At 41.0% G+C, this 21,998-nt stretch overlaps 1 protein-coding gene across 2 annotated transcripts in view; it reads right to left on the bottom strand.

Annotated features, from left to right (window-relative positions):
• Positions 1–21,998, bottom strand: part of esyt1 (extended synaptotagmin 1) — a 74,345-nt gene continuing 52,347 nt past the window's right edge. Inside the window, exons 16-32 of one of the 2 annotated variants that reach the window (XM_003217006.4) lie at positions 21,830–21,979; positions 20,835–20,987; positions 18,928–19,104; positions 17,012–17,094; positions 15,788–15,836; positions 15,588–15,677; positions 15,211–15,306; positions 14,594–14,665; positions 13,720–13,806; positions 11,787–11,930; positions 8,832–8,995; positions 8,001–8,060; positions 7,369–7,467; positions 6,536–6,667; positions 4,677–4,779; positions 4,519–4,568; positions 1–2,581 (exon numbers count right to left, since the gene is read on the bottom strand). In XM_003217006.4, coding sequence (XP_003217054.3) covers positions 2,548–2,581; positions 4,519–4,568; positions 4,677–4,779; positions 6,536–6,667; positions 7,369–7,467; positions 8,001–8,060; positions 8,832–8,995; positions 11,787–11,930; positions 13,720–13,806; positions 14,594–14,665; positions 15,211–15,306; positions 15,588–15,677; positions 15,788–15,836; positions 17,012–17,094; positions 18,928–19,104; positions 20,835–20,987; positions 21,830–21,979 — 1,743 coding nt within the window. In that variant the 3' untranslated portion in view covers positions 1–2,547. The remainder of the gene's footprint in view (positions 2,582–4,518; positions 4,569–4,676; positions 4,780–6,535; positions 6,668–7,368; positions 7,468–8,000; positions 8,061–8,831; positions 8,996–11,786; positions 11,931–13,719; positions 13,807–14,593; positions 14,666–15,210; positions 15,307–15,587; positions 15,678–15,787; positions 15,837–17,011; positions 17,095–18,927; positions 19,105–20,834; positions 20,988–21,829; positions 21,980–21,998) is intronic. The other variant, XM_062970922.1, reaches the window with a different exon arrangement.

Below are 21,998 nucleotides of genomic sequence, written 5' to 3'. Positions count from 1 at the left end.
TTTTCTTTCTCGCTTTTATTTGCTACAAGATGTTACAGTGGTGGCGGCTATGAGAGGCACAGGTGCCAGAAAGACACTCTTACACTAAAGCCTGCTAGAGTAAAAGCATAAGGCGGAGCCTCGCTTTGGCATGGAAGGCAGCAATGGCTGGGCTCCTTACAGGCACATGCAGTCGTCTGTCCCCCCAAATGATGACATGCAGTTCTGGGGTGAGCAGAGACAGATTCAATGAGGTGGTGGTTTGCTGTGTCAAACACATTTGCTACAGTTCTAAGTGTAAAAATAAGCCATTAAAAAGAACAACTCTTTGTAAATAGACCACAATAAATGTAGATGGGGACTGTTTTTATTTTTTGGCTTCTTCAAAAATGTGAGAGCAAGTGTACATGAGCAAAAAAGAAGAGGGAAATTAGATTTCCTGTGAGCTGGGGTTTTTTTTACAAAAAGAATTTGCCTCATTGGCAAAATCTGTGTACAGTTGAAGTTCAGAAAGGATGGCAAGGAAATGATTTTCATGGGGGAAGTCCATAAATCCTGTGCTCCAGATCTCAACATCTAAAAATGCAGACAAGAACTACAGTTATTAGGAGGCATATTTCAGGATTTAGCTTCCTGAGAATTTATCCCCATGATTTAAAAAGAAAAATCATGAAAGCAGTATGATTCTTTCTCATAGCAACACTGTAAACAACAATTCTCCACAAAAGCCAAATCCCAACATTCAGCTGCCAGAAAAAACAGGGGAAGAGATTCATGCTGCTCACATGCTTTATGGAAGGTGTCCTCAGCAAAAGCTCAGCACAAGGGAGAATTGCATTAGCATGAAGGCAAGGCAAAGAAAGCCGCCTTTATTAACGGTACTGATGTGGTGTGTATGTATGAGTGAGTAAGGTGAACACTATTTTAAATAGTGTTCATTCTACTTCTCCTATCCATCCCAAGCTCACATAGCAGTGCAAATGTGCAAGCAGCAATTTCTTGCTCTAAAAATGAGGACAGAGCTCTTTAGTTCTTAATGCATAGGAAAGACCTAGAAGCTCATGTTTGAAGTTCTTCATGCTGCAGCAGAGAAGATGTTAACAGTCATGCTTTCCGTATATGTTCAGTAACTAGGAGCAGGGCTTCTGGTCTTATGTCCCACATCTGATGTCTCCTTCCTTGAAGCAAACCACCTTTGCTCATTGACATCATGTCCATTCATTCCCCCACCACTTTACCATTCAAAATATCAAAGTAGAGTCAAAATGTAATTATTGCAAATTAATCTATGTATAGTTAAATAAATTCTGCATCACTTAAATCTGATTTGGAGCATGGAATCACATTTTCCTTGCTACAGAACAAAGCCTTGAAGATTTTGTGGGGAGGGGTGAGGTGGAGGAGGTTTTTCCACTCCACATGCCCTGTTCTGGGACTGGAGTGCAAGAAGGCACCAAACAAACATTCATTTTAAAAACAGCACTAATAAAAGTGGCACAAATAAAGACATTTCACAGAAGCTCTCTGTCCATCTGGATTTAGCAGCAGACAATGGAATGACACAAGATACTAAACAGACTCAACTTAAAGGAGTTGGGACAAACTAGGAACAGGTTCTGTGTAGCCAGGTGATCCTGAGCTGCTGCTCTTAGGGGACAGGAGTTGCAAAAATACAACATAAAAAAATAGAAAAGAGAGACAGTGCAGCTTGGGGCATCAGGTAAATGCAGAGAGGTCAAAGCCATGGATCCCCAAATGGGATGAGGCAGAGCGCAAATAATTTTTTTAGCTACTTCAGCTCCCACTCTACATCTGTTTTTAATCCTATCATTCAGTACGACTGAATGCCACTGGAGAACCATATTAGCAAGAGAACGAGGACAGCATCCCAACCACTTCTCCCTGGTGAGCAATCCCAGAACAGAGGTTGTATAATGTTCCCTTTCTAGATAAAAACTGGACCACTGACCCTCTTAATGTGTGAAAACCCTTTGCTTTAAAAGGTTATTTATCCTCTGCTACTACTGAGAAAAAAAACGAATTGGTCCCTCCAATGCTTGGCCTCCTTATGCTTCTGTAGCTAATATGTCACACCTTGGGCTCAGTTTACTGCTGGTCTTTTGACCTTCTCCTCCAGTGTCTGCAGAAAGCACCTGGAGGACCTAGGAACATTACCCTCAAGAGAAGGATGAAAAAGGCCCACTTCTTTGGTCAATAAAAAGGCAGCGTGTGGCTTGAAATGTTGAGAGAAGCACAAATGGTGAATGCAGGGGGCAATCTTTCCTGACTTTCCCCTTCCTCCCCGTATCATCTCCTCCAACAAAATTGATCCAGAAGTAACTTCTCTGCTCTAAAGAGCTTTACATGGGAAAAGTTGATTTTTTTAAAAAAACAACAACACTATGATTGCTTAAAAACAAAACACTGAAAAGCCCACCCAGCAGGGGCAGAGGGCGGCGAGCTTGCGACCCTGCAGTGAAAGGTGGCAGCGGGTGGTGGCAGCAGTGCTCATGCCCGCTCTTTAACCCCTTGGATGGATAAGTTTCAAGAAAGGAGGCACCGTGGAGACTAGGAGCTGGCTTTGTCATCTTTTAAGTCGTACCTGTAAGAGAAGGAAAGCACTTTAAGAGCACAAGAAGACGCGGCTTTGTGACTAAGCCTTTGGAGAACTGGTGCAATAAATAGATACAAAAAGATGTGCAATGACTATTGGAATGGCCCTGGCTATGTTTGTGGATCATGTGATTAATTGTATTGGCATTGTTTTAAATGTGTTTTACTTGTTTTACTTGCATTTTGTAACTCTATTTTAAATGTTTATTTTATTGTACACTGTTTTTAAAGGCATCGAATAGTTGTTTATGTTGTAAAGTCGCCCTTCGGGGTTGAGAAAAGCGGGGTAAAAATGCCATAAATAAATAAATAAATCAATCAATAAGACGACTCCTGCTGGGATAGACCAAAGACTTGTCTGGCCCATCACAATTTCCACAGTACGGAACCCCTGGGAAGCACATAAGCAGAGCCTTTCCTTACTTGACCTAAAATATCTCCAGAGGAATTGTTGCCAAGATTAAGGCAACACTGGAAGTAGAATTTCCCAACTGAGGATTCAGTATGTGAAACAACTGGTGAGGTAGTCTAGTTTACATCCTCCAGCTGCCCTGCTTTCCTAACAAACTCTATTCAGAAGAAACTATTACACTCATAAAATGGCCTATCATAAACAAGTCGATTTTCACCATCTTTAGGTCTAGCCACACTGTCTTGACCTGGAACACAAGTAGTCTGATGCTGCAGGTTAACAACCATACTAATACATGGCTTGTCATGCATTTTGCAATCATCTGTTCTAATTGGAGAATTCATGGACTCTTAGTACATTTTTGTTTTGGCGAGATTAACAATTATTTGAGTATCTGATAAAGAACACAGCCCCAAATGTTTTATGAATAAGTACAGTAGAGTCTCACTTATCCAAGCTAAATGGGCCGGCAGAAGCTTGGATAAGCGAATATCTTGGATAATAAGGAGGGATTAAGGAAAAGCCTATTAAACATCAAATTAGGTTATGATTTTACAAATTAAGCACCAAAACATCATGTTATACAACAAATTTGACAGAAAAAGCAGTTCAGTACGCAGTAATGTTATGTTGTAATTATTGTATTTACAAATTTAGCAGCAAAATATCATGATATATTGAAAACATTGATTACAAAAATGGCTTGGATTATCCAGAGGCTTGGATAAGTGAGACTCTACTGTATGTACATCCAACTCAGAAAATCTGGGGATTGTACATTTAGAATGTAACTTTCCAATTTTGGGTTAAGAGTTTATTTTTACAAGCTTCCATGGAAAAGATCAAGTGTGAAAAGAGGAAAATTATGAGTTGCAGCAATATTCCCAACTTTCAGCCCTGGCTTCTGGAATGATCTGTTTTCATATTCAATTCTCAATCCTAACTTTGAATCATGATTTCTCCTCAATATATTATTGTCCGTGAACTTCATGTCTCACAGTACTCTAAGAAAGACTCAAACAAGGACAAGGATCAGTCTACTTTTCCTCAGGGAGGAAAATGGTGTGTGTGTATGCACATATACTGACACATTGTCCAAGCTGACTGGAAGCTATCAGTTCTGGTCTAGTTTGCTGGAACCCGAATGCTATGTCCCGATTCTCCATTGTGTGACCTTACTAGATGGGACACCCTACTCCATATGATCTTCATTTGACGTAATTTATGCATGTTGCCTTTGCCAAAGGCAACTGCACTGCATGCTACTTTCCTTGTCCTAATGAGTCCCTGACTTCCAACTCTCCACCTCAAGAACTTTCTCCAAACTCTCTCGAGCCTTCCTCCCTTAGTGCACTGTGTATAGGCAAAACATGACATGATACAGTACACCGATGGGCCAAGATATTTTCTGCCACGTTTCTGACACAGTAAAGGATAAAAATACAAAGCTGTTCTGGCCATTGCCCAAGTGCACACATTTTCCTGTCCGTTATCCCTGCTCAGGCAGTACTCACCACTGGGCAGCACCCTGTGTCAGGTCCTTCTGTGAGAGATCAATGTGTACCTGGGAAACAAAAAGATTGGGGATTAGTCATGTGCCTCCACCTCTCTTGCAAGGACTCCATTGGCTATTAAAGCTAAACTCTTGGCAATCACCACATCCATCCCCTACCTTTCCAATTGGCTCTCCTCGGGACATAAAAGAGATGCTGTTTTTGATGTAGGCCTCCAGCTTTCTCCGTTGAGCTTCTTCCAATGTTAGGTCCCATTCAAACCTGTTCAACAATGTAATTGTATGAATTTAACTTTTATTTTGTTTTATCATTTGCTCTTTAAAAATGCCAGCTCTCCTAGGTTCTTTGTAGATCCAGGGGGTTTTAAGTTTTAACAAAATAAAAACAAAATAGTAGGTACATTAAGACCTCTGTGTCTTCAGTGAAAAACTGAAGGTATAACCAAATGTCCATAAATTACCTTACTTCTGGCCCTAGCATACCATAAAGTTGCACTGGAAGACCTAAAGAGTCTGAAGCGGTATCTTATCTAGGAATTCGATAAATCTGCCAATGTAACTTTATAGCGACTTCCAGGAGAAGTATACCATCAAATCACCTGGAGGACCCAGCAAATTCCTAGGGTGACCATTTTCTCACTAGGCTTAAGTATTTTTTTCATGTCAGGAGCGACTTGAGAAATTGCAAGTTACTTGAGGTGTGAGAGAATTGGCCGTCTGCAAGGACATTGCCTAGGGGACACCCAGATGTTTGATGTTTTACCATCCTGTGGAAGTCTTCTTTCATATCCCTACATGGGGAGCTGGAGCTGACAGAGGGAGATCACCCGCTCTCCCCAGACTTGAACTGCCGACCTGTCAGTCAGCAGTCCTGTTTTCTGCAGTTATAGGGGTCTTACTTAATCATAGCATCATTTAATACGAATTACCTCACCTGTCCTTAATTTTCTTTCTGCAAGCTAAATAGTTGCAATCACCATAAAAGTGTGACTTGTCCCCTTACTAAATTAATTTATGCTTACAGTTATAACATGGAATCTAATGAATGTTAGCAACTGCAAGTATGTATCTAGAGCAATCAGGAGCAAGGGTAAGCCAGAAACCATCCACTCCCATCTTTCTTCCATCCTATAAACATGCAGTCAGACTTTGGGGGCTTTACCTAATCATTCACTGCAAGACCTTTCTTTGGAGTAGAAGATGCTACTCCGTGTTGTTATTCTGCTCCAATTCTTGATCCTATTCTCCTGCCTCCCACTGCCTCTGTTTTCCTATCAATATATGGTCTGCACAACAACAAAAATAGATGATTTTATTTTATATCTAGCCTTTGCTTCACAGAGCAAGGGAGAAAGGTGTGCCCAGCCAATAAGGCTATATCTTGGTCTTTGCCACTGGACTAATCAGGCTCAGGAGAGAGGATGCGAGAAAGGAAAGAAGGGAGGGAGGGAGGGTTGCAGTTTTTTGGTCAGCTATACAGCATTTCCTCATTCCTCTCATTCTCTTTGTTCAGCGTTTCTTGTTCTTGCCTCACTCATAGAATTATAGAGTTGGAAGAGACCGCGTGGGCCATCCAGTCCAACCCCATTCTGTCAAGAAGCAGGAAAATTGCATTCAAAGAACCCCTGATAGATGGCTATCCATCCTCTGCTTAAAAGCCTACAAAGAAGGAGCCTCCACCACACAGCAGGGCAGAGAGTTCAGCTGCTGAACAGCTCTCCTTAGAGTGAGGAAGTTCTTCCTAATGTTCAGGTGGAATCTTGTTTCCTGTAGTTTGAAGCTGTTGTTCTGCGTCCTAGTCTCCAGGGCAGCAGAAAACAAGCCTGCTCCCTCCTCCCTATGACTTCCCCTCATATCTTGATTCATGGCCCTCATCATGTCTGCTCTCAGTCTTCTCTTCTGCAGGCCAAACATACCCAGCTCTTTAAGCTGCTCCTCATAGGGCTTGTTCTCCAGACCCTTGAGAACTCTTGGCCTTTCCTTTCCAGTCACCCACCCACCAAAGGATTCTTTCTTACTTCTCATTGAACTCTGGGTTAAGAGTCTTCTTCCGTACAGCAGTCTTTCTCTTGGTGACACGGGATTTGTCAGGTAGCAGAATGAGGGAGACATAGGGGTCAGGAATATCCTTGGCACTTGACTTCAGATTCCTGGAATGTGGGAAATGCAGGGGAAAAGGAAGTGAAGCTTAGACATCACAAATAGCAACTCAAGCTGTTTGGGATCTACCAAGGGTAATCTTTCACTAATTAAATACATTCCTTCCACGGCATCAGATGATTTTTAAAAGCCACCTTAAGAGTGGATCTTCTGCACTGCAACATTCAAATACAGGACAGCATTCTTACAGCCTTGGAAAATCAGCTAAACCTCCCTGTTTTGGGATTAAAATATCTGCACTACCAGAAAGTTTCATCATATATCAGCTGAGATCCTACATTTCCCAGCACAGCATAACTTTGCTACTAACTGTCCCCAGGTCTCATGGTTTTCTACTGCGGTTAACTAGGGTCTTAGTGGAGAATGTCATCAGTTTGCACCTGGCTCTGATCCCATATCCCCTACCAGCCAAAGAATGATCATTTTAGGGGGGCAATCATATAAAACCTATGAGCCTGGAGGGGAGGAAGAGGGGTGGAAGAGAATATCCTCTTGCAAAGGGTGGAAGAGAATATCCTCTTCCACAATGTTTTTTTTTAAAACTCTACTGAGGAATGTGAAAAACCCAGCAAGTTGACCAAGAAGTATCTTCTGGTTTTCTAGACAAGCAAATGTAAGCACCAGAGCTTTCACTTTCCCATCCTATTCCCTTGTCCCAAATGAAACCACGTTTTGTTTCTCTAGCCAGTACCTGCAGGCATGTATGATGGCAATGAGTTTGCGGGCATCCATGTTGTACCAGACGGTGAGGTGCAGCTGTCCCAGGGGTGAGTCTGAGAGCTCTAAATTGCTGCAATGCAGAATTACAGACAAGCATAGAGAGACATTAGCAAGGTGTGTGGGTGCGTCATAGTAACATGGAAGGATCTGGGGTGAGGAAAAGATGGGACATTTTTAGACACTTCTTGGTGGCATGGATGGCTAGAGGGAGGAAATGCAATGGCATAAGAGATACTGACGGTAACACACAGATGAAAGGAAAGCACAGTCTTTTCAGAGCTGCTTCAAGAGCATGGAAAGAGAATCCATGGCAAGATTCTATGTTTTCCATGTTGCACCCACAGATGCAGACAGAGATCAATGAGGCGTGTAACTGGGGCAGCAGAATGTCATCAGCCATGAGAAGTTCTTTAGGTAGTTGTAGCTACCTACACAAAACAGCAATGCAAGTTGGTGGGAAAGCAAGGCCATGGAATTTTTTTCCTGCAGCTTAATTTTGCTGCAGAGAGAGGGAGACTTGCTGGTGTTCCCAAAGCCCAGATGAGCATTATGCTTCAAGATGGAGGAGTGCTCACCTTTCAAAGTATTAAATATATTACGTACATAAACAGCAAGCGTTGTCTGTCTCTTTCTGGCAAAAAGCTCCAAGACCACTCATCCGATCTGCATTAACAAGATGTTATTCAGGAGCCCACAGTTGTACTGGCTTTAGTTTCACAGGCTGACCCTAACCCTTTCTAATGCCCCTCCCCGCAAAACAGTTACCCCCCAGCAGGCTGCAAGGGTCCTCTGTGACACTGAAGAAGCTAGATCAATAGAAAAGACAGGGGTTGTAATCACCACTAAAGCCTTCCCTGCCAACACAAAGCCACTGAAAGGTCAGAACAGACTGAAAGCAGCAGGGCTGGCAGAGAGGAGAGAGAGGCCAAGATCCAGGACATCCAATGAGAAGGAGGGAGACACAGACGATTAGGAAGGGGGTTGGATAACCCACTGCCAATCATATAGACACATCCTCTGTTGGCATTAAGTAAACTGTGTATCTAACAGGTACTCAGTATGGCACTGGTGAAGATGGGGAATCAAAATCACTCAGCACCATTTCTGTCACAGGCAATATGTAATAAATGGCCATCATCTCTCTGTTTGGCAAACATAGGTCATGGAGCTGCCTTCTAAAGAAAAGAAGATGGCTCTTCTGCCTGAAGGAAGAAGATAATATCCTCAGCAACAAGATATTGGATTCTGAGTGCTCCAGAAACATGGCATCCTGGCCACTGAAGCACTATGTTAAGGAGAGAGGTGTTTGTCCTGTACAAGGAATGCATAGTTAAACAGGAATAATCAGATTGTGGGGTGGGGTGCTAGCCTTCTGAGATCCACTCTCTGTCTGGCCACACTGGGTTCCATGCTCCGCCAGGGAGCTTTCTCTACCTGTTGGCATGTGGCATGCGCTGGCGCAGCTCTTGCATGGATCTAGAGTCCCCATCCTCCTGGATGTACAGCTCTGTCTCGGAGCCCTTCAGTGAGCTCTCCTCATTGTCTTCACCCATCACAGCATGAAAAGCCTCCACTCCAGAGTGCTGAGAGACCAGAAGCTGTGGAGAGGAGAAAGAGCAAGGTGGTCAGAGTGAATCCACAATAAAGCCTAGGTTGCGTCCTGCCATTCACTTAGAGATATGAAGAACTGAGGTGGGGGGAGGGGGAAAGCGGTGTAATGCTTTTTCTTCAAAATCTAATGTTCCCAAAAATATAAAATATAGATGGTGGAATATTTGCATTTTGAATGATGAACAAAACATTGAAGACAGCAGATGAGATCTTCCACCATCTTCCACCATCAGATATAAGTAGAGATCTTCCACCATCTTCCACCATCAGATATAAGTACAGTAATGGAACTCTGTCATCGTAATTCCTTCTGATGAGGTCATCTCCAAAATAGTTCAGTTTTAGCCTGGCAGCTTTTCTTCCTAAATGTTTTTGGGTACTGGAGGTCAGGGTGATGGAAATAGTGTCTACTGCACTTTTTTGCTGTGGGCATGTTGAGAACAGGCAGCTGGAGAGACCCCACAAGGTTCTACCAAAACCACTTGTCTCTGATGCACCTCGCTTATGGTTGTTCTATTATATTTTGTTATATTGTATTGTTCTGGGCATGGCCCCATGTAAGCCGCCCCGAGTCCCCGTTGGGGAGATGGTGGCGGGGTATAAATAAAGTTTATTATTATTATTATTATTATTATTATTATTATTATTATAATGGTAGAAATGCAGATGTCATTGTCCTGCACCAGGATCTGCAGCTCCTTTAAACCTGCTAATTGAGACACTGGCCAGCTTGAATTGTAGGTTGTTGGGGGTCACGTTTGGCCATTGAGACTATAGATGTGAATGTCCAACAGTTATGGGATCGCAAGTGCAGATTATGATCCCATACCTACCTTCTGAGCAAGATGCCAACCAATGTGATCACATATACCCTGCTTCAAAATAATTTCTATGAATTATGCAAGAGGAAGACTTTTAACCAACCCCTTGTATAGTACCAGATCATCACAATTCCTGGTCTTAATTTTCTTTTCTCTATAGAAAAAAAACCCCATTATATCTTGTTGGAGATGGTGGAGAACTATAGGAAGACAAAATATTTTTCTTGTTTTATAACGTAAGTTGGTTTTTTTTTGCCTGCTCCTCAAACTGGAAAACTGAAAAAGGTTCCTTACAATTCAGGACCTTATAGATCCGTTTGTAACAAATAAGAAGACCCCAAAACTCTATGGTATGCTGGGATCAGAAATCAGATAATATAATTGTGTTTGGTTGTATCCTCAGTTTAGGGGTCTGGCTGGGAACACATCCCCCATGGATATAGGGACCTTGTGTATCTACTAGTAAGTGTATTATGAATTTATTGTACTTTTAATGTAACAAACATGATAATTTTATACCCTGTTTCCCCGAAAATAAGACAGGGTCTTATATTAATTTTTGCTCCCAAAAATGCACTAGGTCTTATTTTCAGGGGATGTCTTATTTTTCCATGAAGAAGAGCTCACATTTATAACAACAAAATGAACATTTATTATATACTGTAAAGTAGTTGTCATCACAAACCAGCATAACCAGACAAGCTATGAATCCTATCAAGAATTTCTTGTTACTACCATTATTTACATGTACAACAATCTATGGTACCTCTTGCAGTTTAGGTTTCACAAGGTTTCCACGCTGATTTCTCTCTATTCTAGTTTCAATGTAGTCATGAATGATGAATAATATAATATACTATAATAATAATATGATAATATAATAATAATATAATGATATACAATATATTAATGAGATAATATAATAATAGGATATAATAATAACAGAATATGATAATAATATGGTATTAATAGGATAATATAATAATGGGATATTATTATTATTATTATATTAACAGAATAGCATAATAATATAATAATAATATGATAATATAATAGAATAATAGTATAGAATATAATGATATAAAATATATTAATAGGATAATATAAAATGGATTATAATAATAACAGAATAATAACATAATATTATGAAAATATAATAGAATAATAATATGATATAATAATAATAGAAAAATATAATATAATGATATAAAATATATTAATAGGATAATATAATAATAGGATATAATAATAGTAACAGATATGATGATAATAATATGGTAATAGAATAATAGTATAAAATAATAAGTTTCATGGCATAGGATAGGAATAAGGATGAGAGGAGAATCCCTATGCGTCCTGTACCTTTAAGAAACAGAAAGAGCAGGACGAGTGGAAAGCCCTCTTCCTTCCCTCCCACTCTCCCTTGCCCTGGCTCCAGGAGCCAATCAGAAGCCTTGGGGGCGAAGGGAGCATGGCCAGGACGGAGCTTTGTCTCCAAAGGAAGGAAGAAATGGCAGTGCAGCAGCAGCCACGGAGGCTGGGGGACAGGCAAGGCAAGGCCAGCAAGCACTTTCTCTCCCTCCTTCCCTCCGGTGTGTATGTATGAGTGCTGCTTCTGCCCTGCAGCCATGCTTCCCAATGGAACTCTGCTGCAGCCTTAGTTGCTAGGTCTTACTTTCAGGGGAGGCCTTATATTTGGCAATCCCCCCAAACCCCTGCTAGGTCTTATTCTTTGGGGAGGTCTTATTTTAGGGGAAACATGGTAGCAAAGCAAGTTATATGTAATGCATTTTTAAGTTCTCAAAGTAACAAAGTGAGTTTCATTCAGTAAAAAATGCTAAAATGGTGCGACTTTTCACAAAAAAATTCTGATGTTTTTCTGAAAAAAATTGTGTGGCAGGAACTGCTTCCTCTTATGGTTACACATTTTTGGGAAATTATACATCTCTACCCTTACCCCAAGCTGTACTCTCATTAGGATCTGGGTGGTAGGGCTGGCATTATTGAGCTGGAACCATTGGTCAAGGACCAGTCCTTCTGCTACCAGTAGTTGTGTCAGTGGGAGGGAGAGCGACCCCAAGACATGCCCGTCATCCTTGACCTGCAGGTGAGAAAATTGTAAGGGAACCGATCTTCCTTCTAGGGTGGAAACAGAAAGACTGAGTCCCATGAAGTAGGGCAGAGCCCAAGCCCTCTTAAATTACACTATGTAACAAGAATTGGTTATAAATGTCATTTCCTAATTGGTTCTTTCATAAAAGCATGGAAAAAGTTTATTAAACTTCAAAAACTTTGTTTGTGAGGGACATCCTGCAGCACATTTTGCTATAGCTTTTCAATGAATATCTCATAGACTTTCAATCAATTTAAAATAGTTTGTGGCAGCCACAAAAATGAAGTTTCTGGAGTAAAACAACTACTTTCAATGTAAGTACTGCACAATTAAATAGGAAATAACACTTTCAAACCAGGAACAGAAATTTTTTCAAAAGATGTTACATAGAGTTATGCAGAGACAGTTCCCTAGTGACATAAAAGAGACATATTGAGGCAGAGGTGGAGAATATCCTGTGCCCTTTCCAAGGACATTCCTCCTTCTCTCTAAGCTACAAGTGTGCAGTTCCCCACAATATCTGACTATACACCATGTTAGATGGAGCGCCTGGGAAAATGAACTACCAAAATTTCTGGAGGACTGAAAGTTGAGAACATCCGTTTAGAGGAAAGACCCCTTCCTTTGCTAATAAATGGATATTTTGCCAGAGGAGGACTTCTTTTCCTGCTTTTTGGTCCTACACTAAAAGAAAGCGAGCAGTAAGTATAACCTACAGTCTTATACCCAGTTTTGGCTAGTCAGGGATTCCTACATCTGCACCACTATCTTACCTACCAGCACGAGGGGAGTACACATGTACAGTCCTTAATCACCACCATTTTCTGTATCTGATGGTCAGGGAAAAGGAAAACCTTGCCAAACACATAGTCTACAAAAGCAAATGTCTTGATAGAAATCCTTTCCTACCCTGCATCCCTCATTCCCAGTTTAGGCTTGCATGCTCAACATCGTGCGCAGTGGTAATGATGACCATAAATATTTATATAATACTGCTGATGTGTGTGTATGCATAAACTTTACCAACTCATTTCTTGGAGAAAAATTACATTTGGAATGGATGTAATGAAGATGTTTTTGTCTTTCCTTTATTTATAGTATTTGCAAGGAAATGCATGAATTTAAAAATGAATAAAAACTGTTACATGAATGGAGCAGAGAAATCATACATGAAGCCCTCATAGTACTAAATAAGCCGGCAGTACAGATTAAGAGTTCATATAACTGTCCATAACTGAGTAATTAATACTTAAAGCAACCCAACTTCACTACAATACAAAAAGTGACCCCAATGCAAACTTATGAGATTGTGGCTAAATCATGCAAAATACCATATGTAATAAGAAGTAGCCTCAGATCTTGGAAGTATTATTTCTCTGAAACCTCATCCTTCAGCATCTTCCTACTGCAGATATGGAGCTATAGTCCAAAAAGTAACTTCACTTAGTTCTAGAACAGTGGTTCTCAACCTGTGGGTTCCCAGGTGTTTTGCCCTACAACTCCCAGAAATCCCAGACAGTTTAACCGCTGTTAGGATTTCTGGAAATTGAAGGCCAAAACATCTGGGGACACTCAGGTTGAGAACCACTGTGCTAGAAGTAGCCCTTTGTCTACTGCTTTGTGGATTAGGTTGCAGCCACTTCACTTGACAGCATCTATAATTCCACTTTTTGCAGGTTCTCTTTGTTTAGCTGGGGGCCAAAATGATGTATTTACCTTGGGTTGGGGGGAAAAGATGGAGAGACAGGAAGACAGACATAGGGTAACAGAGCTCTACCTGCAACTCCAAAGATTCTGCGTGTGGCTTCTTGATAAGGAAGGAGAAAGCTTCATCCCACACTGGGTCAGCTGTCTGTGAGGAGACCTGAGGGCAGAGACAGAGGCCACAGAGGCCAGGGAAAAAACCTTCCACATTTGGAAAATACAAAACAGAAGAAGATACCCTGTTTTAAAGAACAGTTCCTGCTTTCCTCAGGAGGATTTACAAAACTGGTCACACACTAATAAAATGAAGAGCAAGGTCATAACTCAATCTCACTAAGCTTGGGAGAGCCAAGAGTGACCTATCTGGGCCATGTCTGCTCTCAGTTACAAGGATATTTGATTAATATAGTTGCTTTTCACTTTGATATAAAGTTTGTGGGTAGTTCTTATTATTTAACATTTATTTGATTTATCCAGGATTTTTGTTTTTGCTTTTCTGTGAGATTGGCTCTGGAACCACAGTTTCCAGAGCCAATCTCAAACCACTACACCAAACTGGGTCTCATTTATATTGACATATGTCAATACAAGGCCGTTATTTAGAGTCTTTCAATCAAGTACTTTAACATTTCTACCTCACACTCTGTTTCAGAGCTCAGACGTTTTCCTTCAAGATCAACAGTACTTTAGTGTCTTCTACATAGGCCTAAGGTATACAGCCATCAACCAAATATTCAATTTTAGTTCAAGCCAGTTAAATTATTAGCAAACATGGCTTCTACCAAGCTATCCTGGACCCTTTTGTGACTCCATATTTTTCCATCCCCACACCAGCAGCTTTCTATTGCCTTCCTTCCACCTTTGTTCTTGAATCTACAAAGCAGTAATGATCACCTGCTGTAACTTGCACTTTCCCTTGGGTACAAATGCTTTCCTGTGTTCCTTACCTTGGTCTTATAGGAGATGCCACGGACAGAGAGGCTGACAAAAGGACTTGGGGGTTTTGAGCCCTTCCGCATCTGGGAAAGACAGAAAATGAGCACCGTTAGTGTCAATAGGATGCACCTTACAAAGGCAACAATAGGTACTGTCCTCCTAAACACATGTTGGTTCTTGTGGGAGTCTCATGGCTATAAGCCCAATGCTACACAATACAAAAGGAGGGGAGGACCCAGAGGGAAGGATTTGTACAATGAATTGTCACTGGGTGGAGTGGGAAGATTATTGCTTTGGGGGACAATAGTGTAAATGCAGAGTTTTCACTGGGAAAATAATTAGCTTTGTTTTTCCCTCCTCACAATGCAAATAATAGATCTTTCCACCTTGTCTCCGGATACAAATAGGAAAATCTGCTGAACTAACAGGAATCTGAGTCTGTGCTCAGGAGGAGCCCAAGTGTGTAAAGCCCAAAACAATGATCCATGTTCCACCTCTGCTCTTGTTAAAGGAGGGTACTCTTTTTTTAGCCTGTCCAGGTGGAGATCAGTCCTGAATTTGAAGCTCAAATGACCTCTGGTAAAAACAAAGCGAGAAAGCAACTCATAGGATTCAAAGCACCACTCACTGGCAGGTCTGCAGCCCTGTCAAGGAAGACTGAGAGCAGAGCAGATGACAGTTCCTCACTTTTCGGCGTCTGGATCAAGCTGTTCACTATCAACACCTGCACGAAAGGGAACCACAGGACTATGCTTTAGGCATGGCTTTGCATGGTCCACTCACCATTAGTGAGCACTCTACAGAAAATACACTCAAAACTTTGAATGTCTGCATTCATCATATTGTGTAGCCATTCTGTTTGCAAAGAGAGGCATCCACAAGTGGAAACATCCCAGGACACTATTGTTCCCAACATGCTTTAAGGATGTCCATGCAATATTCAGCCCCTTTACAAACGAAGAGTCATCCTCCCTCCACAGGGAATCTTCCTGGTGGCCCCATTACCTGCTCCAGCTCTGCAGCACTGTATGTGGGAGGCAAGCACTCCAGCTTTACGTGGAGCCGCCCTGATTTCACATCCTCCAGGGGAAGCCACTGAAACAGAAAAAGGGGGTCAGATCAGCAGAACTGCAGCCTCCAACTGGCATCCCCAGCCTCCAACCAGGAACAAGGGATGAGGAGTGCCAAAGGTTGATTCATCTTACCTCGTCGACGAACTTGCTACTGAGCACTTGCCTCAAAGGGATCTTGCACCTAAGGGGTTCCAAGTGGTAGAGGTCACTTTTGAGGCAAACACTTTTCTTTCTGATACAAAAACAATTAATTGGGTGCCTTGGATGGAGGGATAATGCTACAAAATCTAATCTTATTCCATCGTGAGTTAGTTCATGATGGATTGTGAGGGGACAGATATTACAGAGGATTTTTTGTTTTCATTTTAAGAAATTAAAATTTAAGAAATACAGTTGGATAGTGATACTCTGGGTAAATTTTGCTTAGGTTTTTTGGATTCTACTGACTGGCTACATCTGGACTCTTGATGGAATTGCCACCCATGTTTTGAGTGTCAACTGCTGTTTCCCCAACCTCCCGATGTTTTGGACTACAACTCCCACCCTCTAAAGTTTTCATGGCCAATGGTGAGGAATCATAAAAGTTGAAGTCTAAAATTTCTGGCCATCAGTAGGGTGGGGAATATTAGGTTCATGGAAGTGTGCAAATCACTTGGAGTTATTTCATTTCCAGTGTGTTCTTGGCTCACATGCTCAGACTTGAAGCCCAGTGAGGCACACCCTGGAATGGATGTTATGGGATTGGCTGAAGAAAAAAGAAATTTGCCAATTCTACCTTCTGGATCTGATAGTCTTATAAGTCTCTGCATTCAACCCTTTAGCACTGTGAAGCCTCTACAGATATCGTAAGACCTGAACCAAAAGCAGAGATTCAGGGACCCAATTCTAGCATGGTGTATGGGGTAGAAGATGAGAAAGAGATCACACTTATAGATGAGCTAGGTGGCAGAGGTGGTATGTGTTCAGTTTTCATGAAAAAATATCACATGTTATATTATGAAAACATAGAGGGGGAACATACACAGAGTGTTTTATGCTACTATTCTGTAAGAAGTAAAATGTACTCAATGGATGCAAAAACATTGAGGACTGAACAAATATATATATATATTAATGTAATTTTCTAATGTATTAGACTACTTATATTTAGACCTTTCCTGTATCACACTGACTCAAAACTAGCATAAAATCAGTGGCTGTGGGACTAGCAAAAATTGATAGGACAGGAATGTTATATCCCTTCCACTCACTGCCTGAAGTATGCTGGCTATCTAAGCATTTTCCCGTTCTAATTTAGGGGCTAAGAGGAGTGCTTTTTCTCTTCTGTTGCATTATTCCTGCTTGTCCCAGACTTACCTTCCTAAGAAGTCATCCTTATCCACATCTTTATCATATAGGTCAAACTCCACTTCCTGTCCTGGGATGTCACTCACAACGACCTGGAGAAATGGGGAAAGTGGGTCACAATACAGACCAAGGAAGAGAATTGGCTAGATTAGGAGTGAAAGCCAAGGGTTCTTCTGTTGTCAGTTCTGCAATATGGCCTAGTGCATTAGGCCAGGAGCGGGTGATGGGGCATGGAGTAGATCTATACTGTGCAGCTATAGCAGTTTGAAGCCACTTTTATTGCCATGGGCCCATTCCATAAAATATTACAAACTGCAGCTTTGTGAATGAATTCTTGGAGTTCTCATTGACAAAGGATATTGAGCAACTTCCCCATCAAATTACAAATTCTTTGGGTTCAACACAAGATAGAGTGACAACAGTAAAGGTGGCACTGGACTCTAATAAACTTTGTAGCACAGATATACTCCTGACCGCCTAGATTCTGTCCTCATGTTTTTGACAGGAGAAAGGATTTATGTTTCACCATTTACTTAATTTATATATAAAAAAAACTTTTGACAGATTAAAAATATGCCATTGATCAAATTGCAGACTAAACGTTGGAAAGCGACTGTTTTTCTATTTTCATTGAGTGGGTGATCAATGAACCCAATTAAGGGGTCCATTAACAGAGTGAGAGAGTGAGAGAGAAAGGAATGCCTTATTGATCTATTACCTGTTGCTGAGGCCTAAGGCAAATAATGTTATGCTGGCAGTCAACTAACAACTATTGAAGATACAACTGATACAAATGTATTTGGTTTTCACTTGACATTGTCTAAATTATAGAATTGTGTGTACAAATCCTGAGGATTTCAAGTAACAAGACCTAAATCACCATGGGACAAAAGTTGAAATATATACATTTGGAAGTACAGAAGGAGGAAGGGGCAGTAACCTCCTTTTCTGAATAGCAGCTGAATACTACAGATGGACACTGCATTCATATAGAAGTGTGCAAATCACTTGGACACCTCACTCTTTTTTTAAAAAGTAGGGTTAGTTGATCACTGTTTGGAAGAGTTTAAGGTTAGAGGGAAAGATATGTTGTTTTATAATAGATTTAGGCAACAGCACAGTTTCCAAATGTTTCATCTGGGCTGTAAGAGAAATGCCCAGTGATTTCTAAATGTTCACATTTGTTGTTTATTTGTTCAGTCGCTTCCGACTCTTTGTGACCTCATGGACCAGCCCATGCCACAACTTCCTGTCGGCCAAAGGTTCACATACATACTATTATATATTCATACATGGAAGTAGTAAGTGAAAATGAAATACTTGGAGCCACACGTGACCACATGTTCCATACAGAAATAAAGTATATTCTTAAACAGATCATATTTGGGGTTTCCACAATCTGTGCCCTTCCAGATACTTTCTGTAGCACAATTAACCAGAACCATACTTTGCTGTGCAAGCATCCAGTGCCCACTTCTATTGGAAGAACAATACAGAAGTGGGTGATCATCCACATTGTGCATTAGGAATGGTATCAGTCCTGTTTTAAAACAGAATCATTTATTCAAGATTAGGCAAGATGTGGGTCTTTGAATAAAATGGCAGCAAAAGTGTCAGCAGCCATGGCTAGTACAGTTCAGTATCCCATATCTTGAATCCTCTGAAATCCAAAATTGTTCATAAAGTGGCTAAGATGGCGATACCTTTGCTTTCTGATGGGTCAGGGTACAAAAAATTGTTTCAAGGACAAAATTATTTAACATACTGTATATAAAACAACTTTGACACTATGTGTAAAAGACACATTGGAAACATAAATGAATTTTGCGTTTAGACTTGGGTTGCATTTCAAAGATTTCATATACGGTATATATGTATGCAAATACTCTAGAAGAGCTGGGCTTGATAACGGAGTACACTCTCACCTCGTAGATTTCACTCCAGCGCGGGTTCAGGTCCTCCTTGATGACGCGGCTGCGGAACTTCTGTCCCCCCAAACGCACTTTGACATATGGATCCGACTTGCCCTTGATCATCCCACCCATGAAGTTATCCTTGGCAATGAGATTCTCAGCTTCCAGCAGATGAATGCGAATTACACTCTGAAAGCAGAATTAGATGTCAAGTGGTTTATAAAGTTTGCTTGGCAGATCTTCCACCACCGCCACCCTCATCCAGTGCAATGGGATTCTCTATCTGAGGTGCCCAAACAAAACTAGGACAAACAACTATAATCTGGATAACTATTCTAATGGAGCATTCCGTTACATGTCATTTGTGCCTTGTCCACATCTTGATCCTGATGGTATATTGTTTCTTATTTTTTCCCGTCTGTTATTTATTTGTATTTGTTCTTGAAATTCAAATAAATATTAATTACAAAGAATTTTATGTTATTGCATTTTAGCTTTCATAGCTCCAGCCTATGGAATCCTGTGGATTATACATTGGGGAGGCACTAGATGTCTCCAGATGAGAATTACAAGTACTGTCCCCCAAAAAATGCATATCGCATGATCCCACAGAATGGAATCATGGCAGTCAAAGTGAACACAAAGCTATAATTTTATACTGTGAAAGGACTCCAAGTTTAATCTTTATCATCATAATCCAACAGTTTTCAGTAGAAGAGCAAATCAGGTGGGTCGGAGAATGGAGACTTAACTGATAACTGGAGTATATAGTATACAGGCTTGAACAACCCCATAGAGATTAAACCTATCAAAGTCCGCTAGCTATGATGATTCTATATAATGCTACCATTAAATAAAATGTATTGGGGGCAACAATGGAGGAGAGTTACTGCCCTTATATTCTGCTTGTAAGCTTCTCAGAGGCAACTAGATGGCCTTTGTGGGAAAATGGAGACTGATCTAAATACAGTAGAGTCTCGCTTATCCAACGTAAACGGGCTGTCAGAACGTTGGATAAGCGAATATGTTGGATAATAAGGAGAGATTAAGGAAAAGCCTATTAAACATCAAATTAGGTTATGATTTTACAAATTAAGCACCAAAACATCATGTTTAACAATAAATTTGACAGAAAAAGTAGTTCAATATGCAGTAATGCTATGTAGTAATTACTGTATTTATGAATTTAGCACCAAAATATCACAATGTATTGAAAACATTGACTACAAAAATGTGTTGGATAATCCAGAACCTTGGATAAGCGAGTGTTGGATAAGTGAGACTCTACTGTAGATGGACTCAGGAGAGCCAACCAGATTGCCTGCATGAAGCGTATGTACTTATTTTTCATGACAGTAAAACTATTTATGTTTCCATGGCAGGCGGAGGTAGGTTATGTGAGGATCACTGTCACTGGGACCACTGAATAAACAAAATATCTGGAAATGGTCAATGGTTAATGTTAACAAAAGGTTATCTACTGGGGGAGGGAGACCCTGGAAGACTGTTTAGTGAGTGCTTCCAATCCCACTGGTTTTTCCTAAATGATTTGTAATGGCTTTCATTTGTACAATTGCTTTGTACTTTGCTGTCAATTTCTGCATAAGGTATTTGGTTATTTAGATCTTTAAAGGCTGTAGAACAGAATAAAAACAAAATTCAGTCTGCTCCTGAGTTTGGTTATGATAGCCCCCTCTCATTATTCTGCACTGGGGTGGAGAAATACAAGGTCGCAGGGCTACATCCTGTCTTATGTGGCTCCCTGGAGGGCCATGCCCACTTGCTATGACCTTTCCACCTATTGTACAGGCCCCCTCCTCACTCAAAAGGATTGAAATCCCTCTCCTAAGGGAGCAGTTCTCTATATGCATGAGGGAAATTTCAGGTAACATCAGCTTCCTGGAGGGGATTGTCCTTACCTCAGTGCCAAACTCGGCATCCGGACTGGCTTTGGTGGGGCGAGGAGGCTGGTCAACGCTGCTGCCCAAATTGGCACTCTCAATGACATCCAGTTGTCCTGGGGGACATGGTCGGGTCTTGATGCAAACTTCAGGAGCATCCAGATATAAGATCTACAAAAACAATAACATACATACAAGGAGGAGCGGGTCTTTCTTCAGGGCCTCTGTGATACACACATGTTCTGCCCCATACCAAATCTTATTTGGAACATACTGATGTGAGGCTATTTCAGTTCTACCCAATACTGAAATGGAGAAGAATGCCACCAAAAAGGGAGAAATTATCAGAAATATTACAAATTAACTAGGTATTTTTAATTACAAAAATGTGAGTCAAGCACTGAAAGGGTTAAATAAGCTAGCCTGAGGAGAGTGAGTAGGCTGAAGTGTGTTACAGTTAGTGGACCAAGTCTTGTGTCCTCCTGAGGTGTGTGAGAATGCCTCAGCATGAAGAAGGCCTAGTGTGAGGAAGCCTCAGTGTGAGAAAGCCTGGTCTGTAAAGTTTCATGTGGGAAGCCCCTGTGTGAGAAGCTTCGGTGAGAAAGAAGCCCAGCGTGGAAGCAAAGATGGAAGTATAAAGAATCTGCGTTATGGAAACCTTGTTTTTGTAAATATGTGCAAGCATACTATTTTGCTATAAAGAAAAGCCTCTTAAGGAAGAGATAACATTGGTTTGCGTGTTTTTGTTCTTTTTATCACTTTTGGCTACTGGTGCTACGTCACGCTGCTGCTAATAAGTTACTCTGCTGTCCATTTGTGACGAGAGTCTTTTGTTAATAAGCCCACTCGCCCAACAGAAAAAACAACTAAAGTCAACCAACACTTTCTGAAATTCCCTTATACACAACCATTAAAGGAAGAGGGGACCTCTTTGGTTTCCACATTGGCAAACCTATCACCATCTGCCCTTCAAAAGGCAAGCCAGGGGTTCATATTCTCTGAAATTTCTTTACCCGCATAACAACTTTCATGTAGATGCGGCTGTTGGGTCCAGAGTTCTCCAGCTGGAACCACTGGTCGAGGGTCAAATCATCAGCGTTCAAAAGACGGGACAGATGGATTGTGAGAGAGCCCAAGGTGGTCTGGCGGTTGTCATCTTTGACCTGCAGGGAGGAGAAATAG

This window comes from Anolis carolinensis, chromosome 2 (assembly GCF_035594765.1).
Source record: "Anolis carolinensis isolate JA03-04 chromosome 2, rAnoCar3.1.pri, whole genome shotgun sequence".
NCBI lineage: Eukaryota > Metazoa > Chordata > Lepidosauria > Squamata > Dactyloidae > Anolis > Anolis carolinensis.
This window is presented reverse-complemented; position numbering and strand designations above follow the sequence as displayed.